Source organism: Notolepis coatsorum (genome assembly GCF_963971535.1).
Source record: "Notolepis coatsorum genome assembly, chromosome: 7".
NCBI classification, from domain to species: domain Eukaryota; kingdom Metazoa; phylum Chordata; class Actinopteri; order Aulopiformes; family Paralepididae; genus Notolepis; species Notolepis coatsorum.
The window spans coordinates 129,306,193-129,328,046 of record NC_140171.1 but is presented as its reverse complement, the minus strand read 5'-3'; the positions used below and the strand labels follow the sequence as shown (position 1 = coordinate 129,328,046).

Here is a 21,854-nt window from a genome sequence, read left to right as displayed (position 1 = left end):
GGGCGGAGCCCAGCCCAAAACAGCTTGAAATCTTGAAGTGGAAAAATGCTGCTTTAGAGTACTTGATTACAAATACAAAACAATGCATTTTCTTTTTAAAAACCTTACAGATGTGTTCCATAGACTCGCAGGAATTGTGTAAATAGTTAAAGGAATAGCTAAACATGGGACCTTTAAACTAAACCAGGGACCTTTAAACTACAACCCCACATTGCTAGAAAACAATGCTAAACACTGGAAAAGGCAATTTATAAGACATGGGACCTTTAAGAATATAGGACAGGCATGTATAAGCATTATGCTTCAGTCTGTAAATTGTCACTGCCAAATCAAAGATTGTTGAATGATTGTGCATATTGTATTGTGTGTGATGACTGAATAAAACGACTACTACTACAGATATCATATATATATATATATAATATATAACAACTTCTCTCCTGTGAATACTCCTTTGGATGGCCCTCCTCCCATCAGCTGAACGCTGAGAAACTAGCCCTCCAGGAGCAGCTCCAGGCGGAGACGGAGCTGTGTGCGGAGGCGGAGGAGATGAGGGGCAGACTGGCCACCAGGAAGCAGGAGCTGGAGGACATCCTCCATGACCTGGAGGCCCGGGTGGAGGAGGAGGAGGAGAGGGTCACCCATCTGCAGACGGAGAGGAAGAAGATGCAGCAGAACATCACGGTCAGTTGGGGTCTGGGGGCGTGGGGGGGACACTGACATCACTGTGGGGACGGGGTGCTGCCGACATCACTGCTTCGGTGTGAAATGTCCAGCCATTCAAATTATACTTTCACTGTTGTAGCACATAGAAATAATTGGTATTGATTTGAATAAGGACACACAATGTCATAGATGCGAAGCGTAATTCCTGTGACCCACCACTAGGGGGCAGAGTGGCTAACTGTGAGTGAGTTACTGTATGAGTGAGGTGGTGACATCGCTGGTCATATCGATATATGCTTCACATTTAAAAAAATTAGGCCTTCTCTCTTTACTACCTGAAACGTTTTCATCAGACAGCATCAATATGGGTCTTTTTAGACCGTCTTAAAGGAACACGCCAACATTTTGGGAAATTAACTTACCGTCTTCTCCAGAGAGACAAGAAGATCGATACCAGTTTCCTCTCTGTGCGTTCAGTAGAAAGCTATCTGGCTGCATGTTAGCCTAGCTTATCACAATGAATGGAAGCGGACATGGCCGGTTAGCCTTCGGGATAGGTGTTAGTTGGACGATGCCTAGGCTAACCGGCCATGTCCTCTTCCATTCATTGTGCTAGGCTAATGTGCAGCCAGATGGCTATTATTCTTCTTGTCTCTCTCTGGAGAAGACGATAAGCAAATTTCCCCAAATGTTGGCGTGTTCTTTTAATGATTCTACATAATCTATGATGTGGGGGGGGGGGGGTCCTGTTTTTACCTTGATGGGGGTTAGTATCACTGTTTATAGTTCTGCATCAGTATCTTCTTGTTCTGGAATGAGAAATAATGTAGCCTATTTTCCATCCATCCATCCAGGACCTGGAGCAGCAGCTGGACGAGGAGGAAGGAGCCCGACAGAAGCTGCAGCTGGAGAAGGTCACCATGGACGCCAAGTTGAAGAAGATAGAGGAGGACGTGATGGTGCTGGATGACCAGAACAACAAACTCAACAAGGTCTGTTTTGTAGTCGTTGCGATTATCTTAAGCTGTTTGAACCTTTGGGTTGGCACACAGTGGAAAGGGAACTGAAAATATGGGGGGGGGGGGAGGAAGAGGGAGAGGGAGACGGGGGAGACATACATATTGCTTCTCAATGTTTTTTTGTATTTTTAAAACTATTAACCAAATACAGACGCTGTCCACACTCTATAATCACAGTCCGACCACTTCTACAAATAGCACTACAACACTGCCTAGCTGTGTACGCAGATCAATGTCCAATCAATGTTATCTGATTGGGTCTGATTGTGTGATCTGTTACATAAGACTTGTACCATTGTCATTTTGGTCTCATCCCTTTGCACAGTCAAATATCTGCTTGCCATTTCCCCTTTGGCATAACCAGGAGAGGGATCTGCTTTATAGAACATAGCTTGTTTTTACATGTGATATTATGATGCACCATGTATACATTATGACTAGCCTGTGGGTCTCTCCCTGTACACCACACTAAAGACACTGTTAGTAGTATGCCTCTATGTGTTTGTTTGGCAGTCAGTTGGGCTGGTGATCACAACCACTTTAGCAGTGAACTAGTATCTAACCGTTTACTTGGCATCTTTGTGCTTCAGGAGAAGAAGCTGCTGGACGAGAGGATTTCTGAGTTCACCACCAACCTGACCGAGGAGGAGGAGAAGTCCAAGAGCCTGCAGAAGCTCAAGAACAAGCATGAGGCCATGATCACCGACTTGGAGGGTAGGTGGTTTACACACTTGTAGTGTATTTGTCTTTTAAGGGCGTGTTCACACCTACCCTGTTTGGTCCACTTTAAGTGGACCATGGTCCCTTTAGATCGATAGTCCGTTTGGTTTGTACAGGTGTGAACGCAAACCGAACTATAATGAGGACCAAACAACCGAACCATGGTCCTCTTGAAAAGTTGGGACTCGGTTCGTTTCAATCGAACTATAGTACCTAATCCAGGAAGCAAAGTAGCCTACTCCTCTCTAGACTGGCGCAGCACGCGGACAGTCTCTCTCTTCCTCCCTCTCTCTCTCTCCCTCTCCTCTCTAGACTCGCAGTCTCTCTCTTCCTCCCTCTCTCTTCCTCTCTACTCTAGACTCGCGCCGCGCGTGGACCCCCATCCAAATTCTAAACAACAGATTGGCTTTTCATAATATGTATGAATTATCTCTTGCAATAATATCCATGGGACTCGAATTTTTGCAGTCGTTGTGTTTGTGTGTCACGACGAACACACACGCCAACTTTCTCCTGCGTGAGGAGGACATTCGTGGACATTCTCTCAGATAAAGAAAAAAAAAGCGTACATACTTTTTGGGTCATTTCATAATAGCAGCGTGGACCAGCTCTGTAACAACAACGCATCTCGAGCTGCTCCTATGCAGCTGTCTAGTAGTTGACAGCTTACGCGCATCTCTCTCTCTCTCTCTCTCTCTCTCTCTCTCTCTCATTACGCTGCCGGCAACTGATTACGTTTGTCAGTGCTATAGTCCAATAGATGCGACAGCATGTCCTTTGTTTACAAATTAGATCCGCACCAAACAGGGTAGTGTGAACGCAGACCAAAATCAAACAATGTATCATTTTCACATTTGGTCCACCAGAAAGTCCGGACTATCCACGGATAGTCCGGACTATCCCTGGACTTTCAGATGTGAACACACCCCAAGTGTCTCCTATTTGTATGTACCATACTGCAACACAAACTGCCTCTTTGAGGACGTCTTACAAGTCCGTCGTCCAACCCTTGAGAACTTGCTGTCCAGGCTGGATTTTGAGGAAGCGCAGTAAATATTGTCCCATTTTTAAACCCCTTGGAAATTACTGTATGCCTGTGTGAGTCTTCTTTATCCTATCTCACTGATTTCAAGGCAACTCTCAAACTCTATTCCAAATCATAGTTGGTGAAATAAAAAAGGTGTCACTTAAGTGGATTTGAGAACAAATAACCCTGGCTTTTAACTACTATTCCTATTTTCTCTCTCTCTCCCCCTCAGACCGCCTAAGAAAGGAGGAGAAGCAGCGTCAAGAGTTGGACAAGAACCGTCGTAAGCTTGAGGGCGACTCCACCGAGCTCACCGACCAGATGGCTGACCTACAAGCCCAGATCGCTGAGCTCCGAGCCCAGCTGGCCAAGAAGGAGGAGGAGCTGCTGGCCGCGCTGGCCAGGTGAGGAAGATGAGGATAATAATCAATGGTTGGATAATTCCACATTATTTTATTTTGTTGGTACATAAATAGTTCTCTGTTTTGAAGATGGAAAAGTTGTGTCCTCAACTATCTCTTAATCCTTTCACTACCACCCTACAGAAGGTTAACCTTTCACTACCACCCTACAGAAGGTTAACCGTCTGTAGTGTGGTAGTGAAAGGGTTAAACCTTTTGTTGTGTGGCAGTGAAAGGGTTAACCTTCTGTATTGTTAGTTAAAGGGTTAACCGTCTGTAGTGTGGTAGTGAAAGGGTTAACTCCATAACTCATCACTATTCTTAATCACTCCTCTTCCTCACCTCCAGGGTGGAGGAGGAGTCCGCGGCTAAGAACACGGCCCAGAAGAAGATCAGGGAGCTGGAGGCCCAGATCTCTGAGCTGCAGGAGGACCTGGAGCTGGAGAGACAGGCCCGCTCCAAGGCTGAGAAGCACCGCCGGGACCTGGGAGAAGAGCTGGAGGCGCTCAAGACGGAGCTGGAGGACACGCTGGACTCTACTGCTGCTCAGCAGGAGCTGAGGTGATCTTGGAAGCACAGAAAAAAAAAGAGAAAATTGGGGTTTCACTTTAACTTTGCCGTTTGTTATTTGAAAGTATAAAAACTAAAATATATCTGTTTATTTAACATAATACAAAAGATAATAAAAAAAGACAACAAAAAGAGAAACTGATAAATAAATCATAGTTTACCCTGTTCGAAAAAGGAGTAGGAAGAAGTATACACTTTAATTCCTACCCCTTTTTAACTCTATAATTAATTATGTATAAATGCTGTATCTCTATACAATCTAATACATTTATATAAATATATCATATATATATTGAGGCTGTCAAAGTTAACGCGGTATTAATGCATTAACGCACAATTCTATTAACGCCACTATTGTTTTTAACTCGCGATACATTTTTTCAAGATTTTATTATTATATTTTTTTTTACTAGACTTCACTCTGGTGTATTATTGATACACTCATTGATACCATGTTTGTTTCTGACTCAAAGTGTGTGTGAGAGAGGGAGAGAGAGAGAGGGGGGTGAGAGAGATGATGAAGGGCAAGAGAGAAAGAGCTGGGAGAGTGTGTGAGAGGGGGGGGGGGTGAGTCCCCAGCCCTTGTGTGGGTGGATGTAACTAGTTCCTAACGTTTTCTTTCCGCTATTATTTCATGCACACTTTATTCATTGTTTTAAATTAAGTTATTTTGTGCATCACTCTGTTTTGAATTTGATGTGCAATGCATGAGGGTCATCCTTTTGTGTTAAATGGCTGCATAAAGCAAGCATTTGTTGACTCATGTTGATTATTAAAACTTCGAGCTTGAAAAAGATCAGTTTAAGGTATACAATTATTATTTTTAATGCGATTAATTTGCGATTAATCGCGAGTTAACTATGGACAATAATGCGATTAATCAGATTAAATATTTTTATCGATTGACCGCACTAATATATATATATATATATATATATATATATATACACTAAATAAATACCATATGATATAAATCATTTCTTCAAATTTGTATTTACATCTTACACATACTCCCAATCAACACACGTCCTCTTCCAGATATCATTATGACCCATTATTATGCCAGTGTAGATCTATTGCCTAATTTGAAGGGGGGGAAAAGAAAGTACAGTAAGACATAAATCCGTTCTTGCTTTTTGTTTAGTTGTATATATGGCACAGTCTCTTCATTCCTCGCTTCTCTTTATTCTGTCTTCTCTCTGTGTGTATTTGTCGATGTCACTCACTGGGTTCCTTCCACCCAGGTCCAAGCGTGAGACTGAGGTCACCCAGCTTAAGAAGGGCCTGGAGGACGAGGCCAAGGCACACGAGCAGCAGATGATGGAGATGAGACACAAACACAACCAGTCCTTTGACGAGCTCAACGAACAGCTGGAGCAGGCCAAGAGGGTGAGAGTGCAGGAGAGTTGTTTTAGAAAGAGAATCTTCCCTCTTATCTTTGAGGCACTTTGTGGACCGGCTGGAGATACTGTTTGTTTTCTGCTAAGCTGAAAGTCACTTGCAATACATTTTCCTTTTAGTCCTTTGTATGACGATAGTGAGTTGGACGAGTCAATGAAGCGATTGTAACAAAGACAAACCCAAGTCTCCCAAGCATACAAACCTCATATGATGAGAAGCAGCCCTAACCTTCTAATTTGTTTGTATTTATTGGTTTAAAATACAGAGACAGTGCATATTACTGTACACATTTGACATTTTACTGTAAATATGCCAGTTTAGCCAGGTTGGCTAATTTTCAACTGTAGTCTCTGGGGCAGGTGACACGAGCACTACAATAATTAAGACATAGTACAATACCGTAATTAAAACACAGTAGGAATCAGTAGGTTACAATACACTAATATACATTAAAATACATTACAACCCCTCAGTTAAAATGGTCGCACACTTGACCATCTCTCAACCATGATTTTAAGTTCAATTTAAATTAAATGTATCTTTGATACTCCCTGAGCCGTGTTGGAAGACTGTTCCAGGTGTGGGCTGCTCTCACGGAAAAGGCTGCCTGACTAAAAGCAGACCTCCCATTTGGGACTACACAGTCCCCTCTAACTACAGACCTGGTATATCTGTCATGGAAGTTTTGACCATGTGATTTTGTGGTAAAGACATTTTCAAACGGTTTTGTGATGACACTGATCCTTGCGTTATCATTCTCGTACACAATCAAACCCAAACATATTTTAAATGTTTTTATTTTATAAATTTTTATGTTTTAAACCTTTTTATTTTAATTGTATTCTCATTCTTCTGCTGTGAAGCACCTTGAGATCTCACTGAATGTAAAGTGTGCTATATAAATGAAATCTATTATTATTATTAAGTAACCGTTCCTCATATTTGTTTGTCACCTCCAGAGCAAAGGGTCTGTGGATAAGGCCAAGCAGGCCCTGGAGAGTGAGTGGAACGAGGTGCAGATTGAGCTACAGACTCTCACCCAGGGCAAAGGGGAATCTGAGCACCGGAGGAAGAAGGCCGAGGCTCAGGTTCAGGAGCTCCAGGTCAAACATGGAGAGAGTGAGCGGCAGAGACTGGATCTGGCGGACAAAGTGTCCAAGACACAGGTATGGACATTGCAATGATTTTTATTTTAATTTTTTTGGGGATTCATGAATAGAGGAATGAACTGATTAGTTGGGTAGATGAACAAGCTGGTGAGGAAGGCTAGAGGAAGGCTAGCTCCGTGGTGGGAGTCGAGCTGGTCAGACTAGAGGTATACTGGAGAATCCCTCCCACCCCCTCTATGATGAGCTAATCAAGATGAGAAGCACGTTCAGTCACAGACTCATACCCCCACGACACTCAACTAACCGCCTCGGCCAGTCCGTCATACCAGCGGCCATCAGGCTCCGCATAAGTTGGCAGGGACTGCTGCCAGACATCCAACTACTAGGAACCTAGTAGCTGACCCCCACCTAAAAGGACAATATACTTACCTTATGCATACCGTACCTTACTGTATACTTCATCAGAGCATAATCTTTAGCATTTTTAGATTATATATTCGATTAGATTTAGATTATATATTGCATATATTTAGCATTTTTAGATTAGGTATATATTAGTTTAGATTATATATTGTAACTATATTTATAACAGAGGGCATACATACCCTCATCTCGCACCTTGTTGCCCATATGCACATGTCCAGACTTAATTATATTGTTTACACTGCCTTTTTATTCTATTTTAATTTGTACTTCTCCACTGTACTATAATTCTGTGACCTGTACCCCCCCCCCATGCTGCTATGATACTGAATTTCCCCAGGGGGATCAATAAAGCAATATCTTATCTGATCTTATCTTGTCTTAGATGGATAGATTAATGTAGTTTTGCTTCCTTATTGATTTGCTTCTTCCATCCCGTGTCTAGTTGGAGCTGGACAATGTGAACAAACTGCTGAGTGAATCTGAACACAAGACTATCAAGTCCAACAAAGACTTCTCCTCTGTAGAGTCCCAGTTTCAGGATACTCAGGTACTCTTTCTCACTCACTCACTCACTCACTCACTCACTCACACACACTTTTTATTTGTTTATTTAGATGGAACGGAGCATATTAATGGACACTACAAATAAATGCAGTGTAAATACACCGGAAAACGAAGCAGGCAGGCAGTAAAGCATATCAAGCTACGAGACTACGCATAAAAACAGTAAACATACATACAAAAAACAAAGTACAAGGTATAAAGTTGTAGGATTTGTTATCAAGGTGCACTACTAGACTATTTTACTATACATACTATACATGGTCACAGGTTTGGTTATCAAGTAACTATTTTTTTTAAGATTGTACTTAAATTAGGGAAATGAGGTATAATCTCTTATGGTCAAAGGTAGATAATTCCAGATTAAACGGCCCTGGACTGAGAGGATGTTTTTACCGGACGGGCACATCGCAATCCCCTCTAGTGGTTCCCCTCGTGCCGATTCCTCCATCGGGCTTCCTTTCTATGAATTCCCTCAGAGGGGGCTGGCACAGACCATGCAGGGGTCTTGTATATAACAATAGCCAAAAAGTTCTGACTGACTGACCCGTCTCTCTTCCCCCTCGCAGGAGCTGCTCCAGGAGGAGACTCGTCAGAAGCTCTCCCTCTCCACCCGTCTGAGGCAGATGGAGGATGAGCAGAACAACCTGAGGGAGATGCTGGAGGAAGAGGAGGAGGCCAAGAAGAATGTAGAGAAGCAAGTCTACACCCTCCAATGCCAGGTCAGACTGACAAACCCAGGATCCATCCAGACTAATGTCCGCCGAAAGTTTCTAATGTAAAAGTAGTGGACCAGGACTTTGTTTCAGTATCCGCAGTGGGAGAAGTGGTTATTGCCGGTGCAGTCCTGCCACTTTACTACCATTATTGTATTCTACTGCCATTATTTATCAGTTATACTTACCGGTACTATGTACCGCTGCTGCAAAAAAAAAAAAAACGATTTGCACTAACTTCTCTTTTACCTCTTATATTTATTTCAATCATACATAAAAATGTTTAGCCACTGTTCATACTGTATATATAGTCCTGTATAGTGTATGTACATCGTGTCCTATATGTTACTTTATGTTTATTAGATGTAAATAACCCCATGAAAGTAATTACCTGCTTAATATTTGTGATGTTACTGGTTTAAGTGTGTGCCTAAAGTAATCAATGTGTTGGGTGGTTTTATAGAGATCTATGTCAATTAATGTTTAGGAATATCCAGGACTTTTATTATTAGAATTGAAGCCTATGTATGTGTATGACTCTTATTTTGAAATCCATGTCGCCGTGTTGCGAGGCAACAGTGTTTATCGCTGTCACTTTTTTGACCGGTTTGACAGTTCAGTTCAAGACAAGAAATACGCTAAACATGTTTTTTACTTGAATGGACCTGTATGAGGCCATAGCTCTTACAGTGTTTATAGGAATGTAATACTATGTAAAAAGACAAATTAAACAGTGATTTTACCAGCAGTAAGTTGTCAGCCACTTCAATATACGGGGATCCGTTAGTTTGTAACGGCAAGTATAGCATAAGGACATAGAAGAGAAACTGCACATTGTATAGGAATGTACATAGGATCCAGTGCCTTTAAGCGATTTTGTTAACATGTCTATTCTATCTTTATTATTATTACTATTGTTTCATTGCACAATCGTAGCGGGCATGGCCAACCGCATTTCACTGTATGCCCTGGTATGTATGTGATGAATAAACTCTTGAATCTTCCTCACAGCTGGCGGAGATGAAGAAGAAGGTGGAACAGGAGGCCTCTAGTCTGGAGGGGGCTGAGGAGAGCAAGAAGCGCAGCCAGCGGGAGCTGGAGGGGGTGACCCAGCAGCTGGAGGAGAAGACCTCAGCCTACGACAAACTGGACAAGACCAAGACCCGCCTGCAGCAGGAGCTGGACGACCTCATGGTAGACCAGGACCACCTCAGGCAGATCGTGTCCAACTTGGAGAGGAAGCAGAAGAAGTTTGACCAGGTGAGGTGTTGCCAACCTAATAATTTTCTCACTTCACTAATGTAGTTTCTGGATAGATAGTGAACTTCTGAGAAGACAAAATGGTGTGATGGTGATCGTGTCTGCAGAGGAAGATAGTTTTGCAATGTGACTGGCTCACAAAAGACTGCATTTTGTCAGTCTTGTACAATTGATAATACTAATAATAATAGCCATCATAAATGTGGCGACACTATTTATCCTAATGTGTTTGCGTGTCAGTGTGTCCACGGTGTATGTTAAGTGAACTAAGGACTTCCCCTCCTGCTCTAGATGCTGGCTGAGGAGAAGACCATCTCCACGCAGTACGCCGAGGAGCGCGACCGGGCTGAGGCCGAGGCCAGAGAGAAGGAGACCCGCGCCCTGACGCTCACCCGCGAGCTGGAGACCATGACCGACCTGAAAGACGAGGTGGACCGGGCCAACAAAAACTTCAAGGCCGAGATGGAGGACTTGGTCTCCTCCAAGGATGATGTCGGCAAGAATGTAAGAGAGCACCGGTGTCGTCTGGTGGAGTTTGCATGGGAGACTGAGGAAGAAAATCTGATTTGAATCTGGAAGGGAATTTCAGTGCAGATTCACTCCTATAATTTTTTTTAATGGTGTAATCAAAGCAGAGTCTGGAAATGAGTATAATTCCTCTTTTCAGTTACTCCTGTGGAAGTAAATGTAATTCCTCTTTTCAGTTACTCCTGTGGAAGTAAATGTAATTCCTCTTTTCAGTCACTCCTGTGTTGAATAAAACACACACAATCTAATAATGCAGTTTTTTTATTATTATACCATGACTCCATTTAATTTAGGATTTTTTTTGGCGACCCCACACTTAATGTATCGTGTAATTTCAACATGGAATTAAGGTATATCAAAATAAAGGCACAAGTTATTTTATTTTTCCATCTACTTTTTCTCCCATCCCAATTTCGTATTGTCCAATTCTACCCTCTCCTGTCTCGAACGTTGCTAGACTATGCCTCCCACTGGCCGGCTGCAATGTGGACGAAGCCTTGCATCACGTGTCCCCTCCGGTACACAAGGAGGCAGCCGTCGCATCTTTTCACCTGTACAACGCAATCTCTCAGTGGCGAGGAGTAACGCGTGGGAGGCTCACGCTGCCCCCGTTACTTCCTGATTCTGCTGCACAGGCGCACCAACCGACCTGTAGGAGTCGCTGTCCACAACGTCCGATCCCCACCCACCAGCTTCCCACCCCTAACACTGCCAATTGTGTTAGTATGAACGACCAGTCAAGCTGGTAGCAATGCCGAGAGCTGGGCTTGAACCCAGCATCTCCTGCATTAGTAGAGAGCGCCTTGCCCACTGCGCCACTTAGCCGCCAAAAGCACACGTTGTTGAACTTAATCATGCATATTTATCAGGGGTGTGTAAAGTACTTGAGTAATTGTACTTCGTTACAATACTTAAGTACTGTTTTTGGGGATTTGTACTACTTACTCGAGTATTATTAGGTTTGTATACTTGTACTTTTACTCAATTACATTTCAGAGAGAAAAAACATATTTTTATCAATACACATTTATAAAACAAGGCATATTTAGCCAAAATATGTTGCCAGAACATAAAACAAATTGTATATATTTGTATTAGGGGTGGGCGTGAGTAATATGAGAACTCTATCTTTCAGCCAACAACAGCCAGCTACTGCACTATGAACTGCCAGCCAGCTAGCTGGCTACCCGAATCCACAACAGCCAGCCAACCGTACAAAATACAGTCTCAGCCAATCACATCGATTTGTACAGTTGGTTAGCTCCACTCCATTGGCTACCTTTTAATTCGCAGTCTGCACACCCCGTATTAGCTAGCTACAGTTGCTAGATAGCTAACGTTAGCCAACGGAAGAACGGTATCTAGCTAGCCAACAGCTGCAAAAACTAACGCCAGTGATGTAAGATATTATTAGTGTGGGTGACCTGGCGAAGCCAGGTTGCCACCCACACTATACATATCCATACTCTTTTTATTTATTTATTTATTCTTTATTCCACCGATTTTGCAAACACTTTGCAACACGTAAGCGTTCGCGCCCCATACACGTGAAAGGTATCAAAACGAGCGGCTTGCCTATGGCAACACCGGTCTCCGAACTCGTAAAGTTTCACCGCACCGTCTGGCTACGAATCGACTTTAAACGGTAAAATATCGGTCCCATTGGGAATGCATTGCATTTTAGAGTGTAGCAGCTGAAATAATCTTTTTCCCCCTACCTTGGGTGAATTGCGAGTGTGATCTCAATTTTGGACGTAGAAATAAAACAAACACATCAAAACGATGACACGGCTGTCAACCCGCTCACAAAAGAAAAATAAATGGAATTGGACATTTCTATCTCAACTGACGACCATTTGTTTGAAGGTTCTCCTCCCCATTGACCGCCATGCAATCGCACTCTAGAAATCACATTTTTCACACTATTTTTTAGCCTTCTGTTCCGATCGCCGAAGGAGTGCCACAATATCGCACGAATGTCACAATATCGCGCACAACCCTTCGCCTACTCGTTGTAGTGCTCATGTGCGCGTCACAACGCTTCATCTCTTATAGTTTTCTTTTAATCAATGTGACAATGCAGTCATGCATCTGCCTCCATAGAAATGCATTAGATAGAAAATATGCAAGTCATAGTGATTGCTTCACCTGTGTGGCTCATGGCTCACTCATGATTGGTTCAGCTGTGTGGCTCGTGGCTGAGCTGCCAATGACATCATCCACTTAACCCATCATTGGCCATCACTGTGTTGCACTACTGAATTGCTGACAGCGCCCTCTGTCTTGTGGGTTGTGTCATTGTACTCAGTAGGGATATCCTCTTTCATTTTTCATTGGTCCATGTTGACCCCCTTTCATTGGTCGATGTTGACCACTCCCCCGATCCTTAGACCACGCCCCCTTAGGCCACACCCCCTCAGTGTATCTCTTGAACCGTTTGTCGTAGAGACTTGCGGATTGTGCCATTAGTCGATGTTGACCACCTTTCATTGGTCGATGTTGACCACTCCCCCTGTTGACCACCTTTCATTGGTCGATGTTGACCACTCCCCCGATCCTTAGACCACGCCCCCTTAGGCCACACCCCCTCAGTGTATCTCTTGAACCGTTTGTCGTAGAGACTTGCGGATTGTGCCATTGTACTCGGTGTAATAGTGTAATAGTGTGTAATAGTGTAATAGTGTAATAGTGTGTAATAGTGTAATAGTGTGTAATAGTGTAATAGTGTAATAGTGTGTAATAGTGTGTAATAGTGTAATATTGTGTAATAGTGTAATAGTGTGTAATAGTGTAATAGTGTAATAGTGTGTAATAGTGTAATAGTGTAATAGTGTGTAATAGTGTGTAATAGTGTGTAATAGTGTAATAGTGTGTAATAGTGTAATAGTGTGTAATAGTGTAATAGTGTAATAGTGTGTAATAGTGTAATAGTGTAATAGTGTGTAATAGTGTAATAGTGTGTAATAGTGTAATAGTGTAATAGTGTAATAGTGTGTAATAGTGTGTAATAGTGTAATAGTGTGTAATAGTGTGTAATAGTGTAATAGTGTAATAGTGTAATAGTGTAATAGTGTGTAATAGTGTAATAGTGTGTAACAGTGTAATAGTGTAATAGTGTAATAGTGTGTAATAGTGTAATAGTGTAATAGTGTAATAGTGTAATAGTGTAATAGTGTAATAGTGTAATAGTGTAATAGTGTGTAATAGTGTGTAATAGTGTGTAATAGTGTGTAATAGTGTGTAATAGTGTGTAATAGTGTGTAATAGTGTAATAGTGTGTAATAGTGTAATAGTGTAATAGTGTGTAATAGTGTGTAAGTGTGTAATAGTGTAATAGTGTGTAATCGTGTAATAGTGTGTAATAGTGTAATAGTGTAATAGTGTGTAATAGTGTAATAGTGTAATAGTGTGTAATAGTGTGTAATCGTGTAGTGTGTAATAGTGTTGCGGGTTGTGTCGTTGCACTCAGTAGGGATATCCTCTTTGATTGGTCTATGTTGACCACTCCCCCGATCCTTAGGCCGCGCCCCCTTTTTGTATCCTTTGAACCGTTTGTCATAGAGACTCGCGAGAGACCCTCTCCCCCGTTGGCCGGCGGTGCACAGGCGTCACCCACACTTTCACAATTTCCCCCGCGCGGAATTGTCTAGTTATTATTATAACATTTATATAGCGCCTTTCAGGAGACCCAAGGCGCTTAACAGGAGGGGGCAGCTAACGGAGGGGAACAGGGAACAATGTAACAACAAAATAATAATCAAAAGGAAGGAAGGGGTGAGGGGTAGGGGGAGGGCCAATGAGGGCACTGCGAGCAGTGTGTGTGAGCATGTGTGCGGCAACAACTTGCTGTAGGAGGAGAGAAGACGGCGAGTAATCGATCACTACTAGAGTACATCATGCAATCAATCTATCTGGATTTTTTTATTTTTTAATGCCCATCCCTAATTTGTATATATATATTTTATTTGATTTTTTACTTGCAATGCACCTACCCCACTTTGGGTCGCAACCCGTAGTTTGAGAACCGCTGCAATAATACATAGTTTTTCTTTTTGAAATTGTTCAATCCGAGCTCCCTCCTCTTCTCCTGCCCCCCCTCTCTGCAGGTCCATGAGTTGGAGAGGTCAAAGCGTGGCATGGAGCAGCAGCTGGAGGAGATGAAGGTCCAGCTGGAGGAGCTGGAGGACGAGCTGCAGGCCACGGAGGACGCCAAGCTGCGTCTGGAGGTCAACATGCAGGCCATGAAGGCCCAGTTCGACAGGGACCTGCAGACCAGAGACGAGCAGGGAGAGGAGAGGAGGAAACAGCTGGTCAAACAGGTACACTCAAAATGGCTTCCATGCGCAATAAATTACACTTTCCTGCCAATATTTACTGGGTTGCAAATATTCTGCAGATTTAGGTTTGGGTGGGCAGCTGGATAATTATGGAGGTCTAAGCACTTGCCTACTACCGCAGAGATCCGATTCAGTTCCCGGCAGCGGTGCCTCCGGCGTGGTCAGTTGTGCCCATGATGCCTCTAGCTAAATCTTTTTATGCTGTTATTTTATATTTAATATTTACCTCTTAACATGCAACGGCCCTGGCCTGGCCATCGTGCCCGCCAGCAATACACTAAAGTCACGGCACTTTGCGAACTTCTAGCGGCTCGGGCTGCATTTTTCGCTGAACATATTATATATAGAATTAAAGCCCTATTTGTTGCCGTTCGAATGCCACCTCACTCGACCAAATCCGTGCCTCGGATTGGCGTGGATGAGGAAATGGAGAGCTTTTTTCTTGGCACACGGTTTACCCTGATCTCTCTAGTCTAGAAGACTAATTTCTGAACGAATTTTTATCAAATTTAGACCTGTACTACATAAGACTTCAGGCTATGGATTCGTGGCGTTTTACAGCTCATTCATTCATACTTTGTCAGGTGCGTGAGATGGAGATGGAGCTGGAGGATGAGCGCAGACAGCGCTCTCAGGCCGTGTCCGGCAAGAAGAAGATGGAGCTGGACCTGGCAGAGTTGGAGGCCCAGATAGACTCCGCCAACAAGGGACGCGACGAGGCCCTCAAACAGCTCAAGAAACATCAGGTACTACAGAGACGGAACCGGATGATAATAATAATGAAAACAATGATTTATCATGTAGTTGTCTCTCGATGTAAAAATCTGTATTACAAGGACCAACTTTAGCTTACTGTCTTGATACTTACTGGATACTATTTATGTTAAGTATAAGGAATGAGAACGAGTGTGCTCAAAAGCATATTACTGCTTCTACACACACACACACAAACTTTTGCCATTGCGAAGATGATCTGTGTTCACTGTAAGTTTAGTGCTCTGTCCATGTACCCCACCTGCCAGGCCCATATGAAAGACCTGATGAGGGAGCTGGAGGAGCTGCGCGTGTCCAGGGACGAGGCCCTTAACGAGGCCAAGGAGAACGAGAAGAAGGTCAAGACCATGGAGGCGGACACCATGCAGCTCCAGGAGGTAGAGACGTCCAAAAAGTGTTATCTGGACCATCCATATCATCTTCCAAGAGTCTAATGCAAAGACTTTTTACGCAACCACCTCCTTTTACTGTCTTTACCTGTGGATTGCAAGAACTCATCAGATTATATTACCCCCAAGATTATATTACCCTAAGAAACTTAAGTCATTAGCTGCCCTAGTATAGTCTTGGCAGTAGTAGGCATTAACCCTTTCACTACCACACTACAGAAGGTTAACCTTTCACTACCACACTACAGATGGTTAACCTTCTGTAGTGTGGTTGTGAAAGGGTTAACCCTTTGTCGTGTGCCAGTGAAAGGGTTAACCTTCTGTATTGTCACAGTGACGGGGTTCAATTCTTAACCCCCCCCCCCCCCCCCTTTTCTCCTGTGGTCCTACAGGACTTGGCGACTGCAGAGAGGATGAAGAGGCAGGCCCAGACCGAGAGAGATGAGCTCCAGGACGAGATCAACAACAACACCGCCAAGCTGTATGGAAAACCCATGGATACCATATAACCTTATTGTCCACAAGATAGAAAATAGTATTTGGTCACACCCACCCCAGACACCAAATTGGATGTCTGTGCACAACACGGCACAAAAAATTTAAAATAAACATTGGATGGGAGTCAATTTGTACCTCAATGAAACTTGTACTTCATAATTTCAGCTGATATTGTTTTGAGTAAAAGCAGTTTCACACCAGTGCCATGCAAATACATGGTGCAAAAATGTGAACATTAAAATCCAAAGATCACACTCCTGTGGAATCTTCTCAAAATTAAATAAATTATATATTTTTTAAACATTATAGCTTTTTTGCAATCAGTGTGCAAGTAATCAAGAGTGGTAGATCAAATTTGATCTTGGTGTGAAAAGGCTTTGAATCGTTTTTCTTTTGACCATAAAGAATAACCACCACTACTTGTGGTTCATTATTCCCTGCCTATACATGCAGGTCCCTCGCTGCAGACGAGAAGAGGAGGCTGGACGGCCGTATCTCTCAGCTGGAGGAGGAGCTGGAGGAGGAGCAGGTCAACACGGAGATGGTGAACGACCGCCTGAGGAGAACCACGCTGCAGGTAAGGAACCATCTCACCTGACTGTAATGTAGGGATGCAGTTCAAGAATCATTTCAGTTGTCTGGACGATTATTTTCCAGGTATTTCTGCTTCCACTGACGAGGGGAAGACGAGATTAGATTAGATTAAAATGTATTGTCACCATACAGCACAAGTACAGTACAACGAAAATAAGTTTGTCATCCAACCAGAGTGCAAATGTAACGGTAAAGTGCAATAATAATATACAATGTACAGGTAATTAAACTCTCTATAAATATATATAATATATGTCCGGCAGCATGGCTACACGAGTAGAGCTCCGGACTCATGATCGGAAGATCACCGGCTCGAGCCCTGGTCAAGGCCGTTGTCGGAAAGTGGTGGTGGTGGTGGTGGTGTTGTTGTCCAGCAGGGGGCACTCTGTCCTCTGGACTAGTCAGTAACAATGCCCCTGTTACGGGACACCGTATAGCTGCGAGTGCCGTCCTTCGGACGAGACGCTAAACCGAGGTCCTGACTGAATCTCGGTCGCCCAGGACGCATATCTCAAAGAGTAGGGGGTTCCCCGACGTTCCTGGTCAAATTCCCAATCGGGCCTCTGACATCAAGGCCACCTAATCATCCCTTCCCCCTTACTTGGCTGATATCAATCCCTGTCTCCTGAGCCGTTCAGCCTTTGTGTAGTGTGATGTGTGCCTGGTACCAGTGTATGGCAGCCATTGAGCCTGTGTAGCCCAAGGTTGGGTGCTACCAGTGGTGGTGAAGGGGGCAAAGCACTCCCCACAATGCAGGGTGGAAATTGAGTGTCTAGAAATGCGCTATATAAATGTAATGAATTATTATTATGTGTTAAACAATCAGTGTTGCGCTTCTCTACCATGGACAATTACATTTATTTCATGAAAGTTTAGGCCTGCGTTGTTGTGTTTCCAGCAGTAGGCTATAATTGCGCAAATTTGATGCTCCTTCATATAACAAAAAACTAAAATGGTTATTGAATGTTACATGATACTGAAAGGAATTTCATGCAACTGAAATGACAAGCTGTTCAAAATAAACTCCGTTCTTCTCACGTAGCTTATGTCTGCATTTTGAATGAGGGAGTCGCCAAGTCATTTGAATCCTAGAAAGTGTACCGGGCAGAAAATTTATTGGGGAAACCCTGGCATATAAGAATAAATAAATATATATATATGGTATATACAACATTATTGTACATGCTATCATACAGAGTTATATGCAGGTGTATATGTAGGTATATAGGAGGATTATATGCAGGTATATTCAGACCGATATGTGTATATATATATATATATATATATGCGGTACAGCACTGTTGTACATGCTATCATACAGAATATATGGGTAGACTATAGTGAGGTGGGTAGTTAAGATTACTATGATTTCAGTGTAGGGCAGTTGTAGACAGTGAAAGCACTATAGGTAGGTATAAATTAGGTAGGAGCCATACCATCATAAACTGGATTGACCCCCTCGTCGTTGTAAGCACATGATATGTTCTGTAGCTCACTAAGTACAGTCAGGCAGTGAGCACAGCAGGTGGCCATTAATCTCATTAATCTATATACCCATGACCCATTGTGGGTGCTGATCCATAGTTTGAGACACTTCTTTAACCCTTTCACAACCACACTACAGAAGGTTAACCCTTTCACTAACATACTACAGACGGTTAAGGGTTAACCTTCTTTAGTGTGGTTGTGAAAGGGTTAACCCTTTGTTTTGTGGCAGTGAAAGGGTTAACCTTCTGTATTGTCTCAGTGAAGGGGTTAATCCCTTGATAGTCTGGTAGTGAAAGGGTTCAAACATTGTATTCAATTTAACATTGTACAGTATTTCACCTGTATGCCGTTCCTCCTGTGTGTCTCTAACCTCAGAGTGAGCAGCTGACCACAGAGGTGGCTGCAGAACGCAGTACCTCTCAGCGCCTGGAGGGGGTGCGTGCTCAGCTGGAGCGCCAGAACAAGGAGTTGAAACTGAAGCTGCAGGAGCTGGAGGGAACCGTCAGGTCCAAGTATAAGTCCACCATTGCCACGCTAGAGGCCAAGTCGGGACAGCTGGAAGAACAGCTCGACATCGAGTCTAAGTGAGTTCAGAGCCAGTCCACTGTGTGCTACGTTTGTTGAGACCTGGACCCTAGCTGATTTATGAATAAGTTGCATTTGTTTTGAGACTGCCTGGACCCTAGCTGATTATGAATAACTTGCATTTGTTTTGAGACCTGGACCCTATAATAATAATAATAATAATGCAGGACCTGTCGCAGAGGTCTTTAATTGGCATGCAATGACACTCAATGTTAGTGGCACACACACACCGGAACACACATGCATGCATTATCTGCGCTTAACCCTAGATGATTATGAATGAATAAGTTGCATTTGTTTTGAGACTGCCTGGACCCTAGATGATTTATGAATAAGTTGAATTTGTTTTGAGACTGCCTGGACCCTAGATGATTTATGAATAAGTTGCATTTGTTTTGAGACTGCCTGGACCCTAGATGGATTTATGAATAAGTTGCATTTGTTTTGAGACTGCCTGGACCCTAGATTTACAGAAGTGCGATCTTATAACGCTTATGTGACAGTAATGCTGGTTTTTAAAAGATAAATCAGTCAAACACATACAGGATGTAACTGAGGGGTTACAAAACCCTGACTGTATTAAAGATTGTGATAGATTAAACCACTGCTAGGTATGTACTTTAATTACTGGCCAGACGGTACATCGAATATATGGTGGACACTCATAATAACACGGCATTGACAAAGAAATAGTATTTGAGGGTATTTATTATTATGCAACAATAGGTTACAGAATGAGAATTAGGGTTGCGCTTGTATGGCGAAGAATATGCATAAAGTCAGTCAGTAGCATAAGTCACTGGGAATAGAATGATTCCTACGATGGGTACTAGGCTGACGCCACCTGGCGTATAATAGCAATTATAGAGGGCAACGCTGGTACCGCCTGGAGACACTGGGTTCCTCCCAGAGTTGTAAGGTCTGGAGGATAGAGGAATGTTCGGATACTCAGTCTGATCAATGAAGAAGGGGATTCACGTACAGAAGCCAGTCCTTGTAATCCAAAACTCAGCAACAAAAGCAATAACTGTAATCCATATGCTCGATAGCAAACGATGATAGCCAGCTAGCCTCGGTCCATGAGGCCAGCCCGAATGTAAATCCTCACGAGGTTAAATCCCAAACGACAGTGGAGATTAACGATGCTCTTCTCCGGGTAACACGTTCCACAATCAATATAATCCAACCAGTAATGGTTCTGCAATCGCCGCCGCTGGTTCTCCTGTGCACATGTCCAGCAGGTTCTCCGACTAGGCCTCCTCGTGTGCTGGCACCAATGTATTTAGTCCACGCGCACTGGCTAAGGTCCACTAGCTAAAACGAACGAACCGCTGGGTAATGCTACACACGAACGAACTGTGGTTGGCACGATATACAATAAATTAACGACTGTTTACTTCACATTAAACTAAGTTAAACTAAGTCGAACTTGACGTTACTGCATTAATCTGACACTTTACTATTCAATTCGCACGTGGTTCTCAACGCTCTATTAGACGCACTGCTGCTCACTTCACTACACGTTGACTCGGGATGAACTTGATGAACATCTGGTTGAACAGCTACTGTTCGCACCTGCCGCAGCATATATACTTAAGTGATTATCTAGTCCCAAACCTCAGTTCTCGAATCAATACGCTGTCTCCAGGCATGTTGCGACATGCCTGGGCTCGTCTTTGAACCTGACTTTGGGGGCTTGCGGTCTGGCGCCTAAGGGCGTTATCCAATAAGGAGAGCGAATATTACTATGATTCGAACGCAGGCTTAAAGGGATATACCGTGTATATATAAATAATATACAATGTATATAAAACAATAAATGTAGATTCTCAGCTTTAATCTGGCCCTTCACAACACAGGATGTTTTAAAGAGATTCACAGATGCCATCTTATTTCGGAACACCGGATGTGGCGGTGTAAGGTTTTTTCAAAATAATTAATTGTTTTGTATTTCTAATAAAGTACTCTAAAGCAGCATTTTCTCCACTTCCAGATTCCAAGCTGTCTTTTTAGCTGGGCTCCGCCCATACTCTCAATGTACTTTGAGTGACAGTCACCCACAGTCTGCACTGGCAGATCTTTGGGGAGAGAGAGATAGAGAGGGAGACTAATTAATTTTGCCACAGGGGGGCATAATCCCACGGGACAATGCATTGGTAACTTGTTTCAAATTACAATATATACCCCCGTGAATTTTTTTTGTGATCAAATCTTTTTTATTTTGTTTTTCAAACATGAAACAAAACATCTCACAACACAATAATAATAATAATACATAAAAAGACATCCCAAATCATTAACTTAACACAACAATGACTAGACAATAAATGAGACGGACCGTACAGTTAACATCCCAAGCCCCCTCCATCACCACCCACCGCAGCCACGATCCCCAGCCCTCGAGGGCCCCGAGTCCGGCACCCCATACCCCCGTGAATATTATTGCATGGATCGGAATATGCGCGCTATGATATTTTGCAACAGGTTGGCGTGACGCGAGTGCTGATGAGAGAGAGAGACGAGAGAGACATCACCTCCTGGTTTGGGAATAGCACTGCAAAAGACCGAAGCAGACTACAAAGAGTGACACGTGCAGCCGAACGCACAATTGGAGGGGGGCTCCCCACCCTCCAGAACATTTACTACAAGCGTTGCAAGGGCAAGGCTAAGAGAATCATTAAAGACTCCAGTCACCCGAACAACTGCCTCTTTGAACTGCTGCGGTCAGGCAAGCGATACCGGAGTCTCAAGGCGAGCACAGAAAGACTCAGAAGTAGCTTCTATC

General features: G+C 43.2%; 1 protein-coding gene across 2 annotated transcripts in view; it reads left to right on the top strand.

The window, feature by feature from the left end:
* The window catches only part of LOC311231896 (myosin-9-like), a 70,809-nt gene that overhangs the window by 43,230 nt on the left and 5,725 nt on the right, over nt 1-21,854 (top strand). For both annotated transcript variants that reach the window (XR_014619888.1, XM_084318526.1), the window contains exons 25-41: nt 478-684; nt 1,521-1,658; nt 2,276-2,399; nt 3,665-3,836; nt 4,182-4,394; nt 5,648-5,792; nt 6,764-6,970; nt 7,782-7,886; nt 8,470-8,622; nt 9,628-9,876; nt 10,168-10,380; nt 14,511-14,723; nt 15,326-15,487; nt 15,764-15,892; nt 16,297-16,385; nt 16,856-16,979; nt 18,860-19,068. Coding sequence is in view for 1 of the 2 variants with exons in the window: in XM_084318526.1 (XP_084174652.1) it covers nt 478-684; nt 1,521-1,658; nt 2,276-2,399; nt 3,665-3,836; nt 4,182-4,394; nt 5,648-5,792; nt 6,764-6,970; nt 7,782-7,886; nt 8,470-8,622; nt 9,628-9,876; nt 10,168-10,380; nt 14,511-14,723; nt 15,326-15,487; nt 15,764-15,892; nt 16,297-16,385; nt 16,856-16,979; nt 18,860-19,068 (2,852 nt within the window). In the remaining variant the exon portion in view is untranslated. The remainder of the gene's footprint in view (nt 1-477; nt 685-1,520; nt 1,659-2,275; nt 2,400-3,664; nt 3,837-4,181; nt 4,395-5,647; nt 5,793-6,763; nt 6,971-7,781; nt 7,887-8,469; nt 8,623-9,627; nt 9,877-10,167; nt 10,381-14,510; nt 14,724-15,325; nt 15,488-15,763; nt 15,893-16,296; nt 16,386-16,855; nt 16,980-18,859; nt 19,069-21,854) is intronic.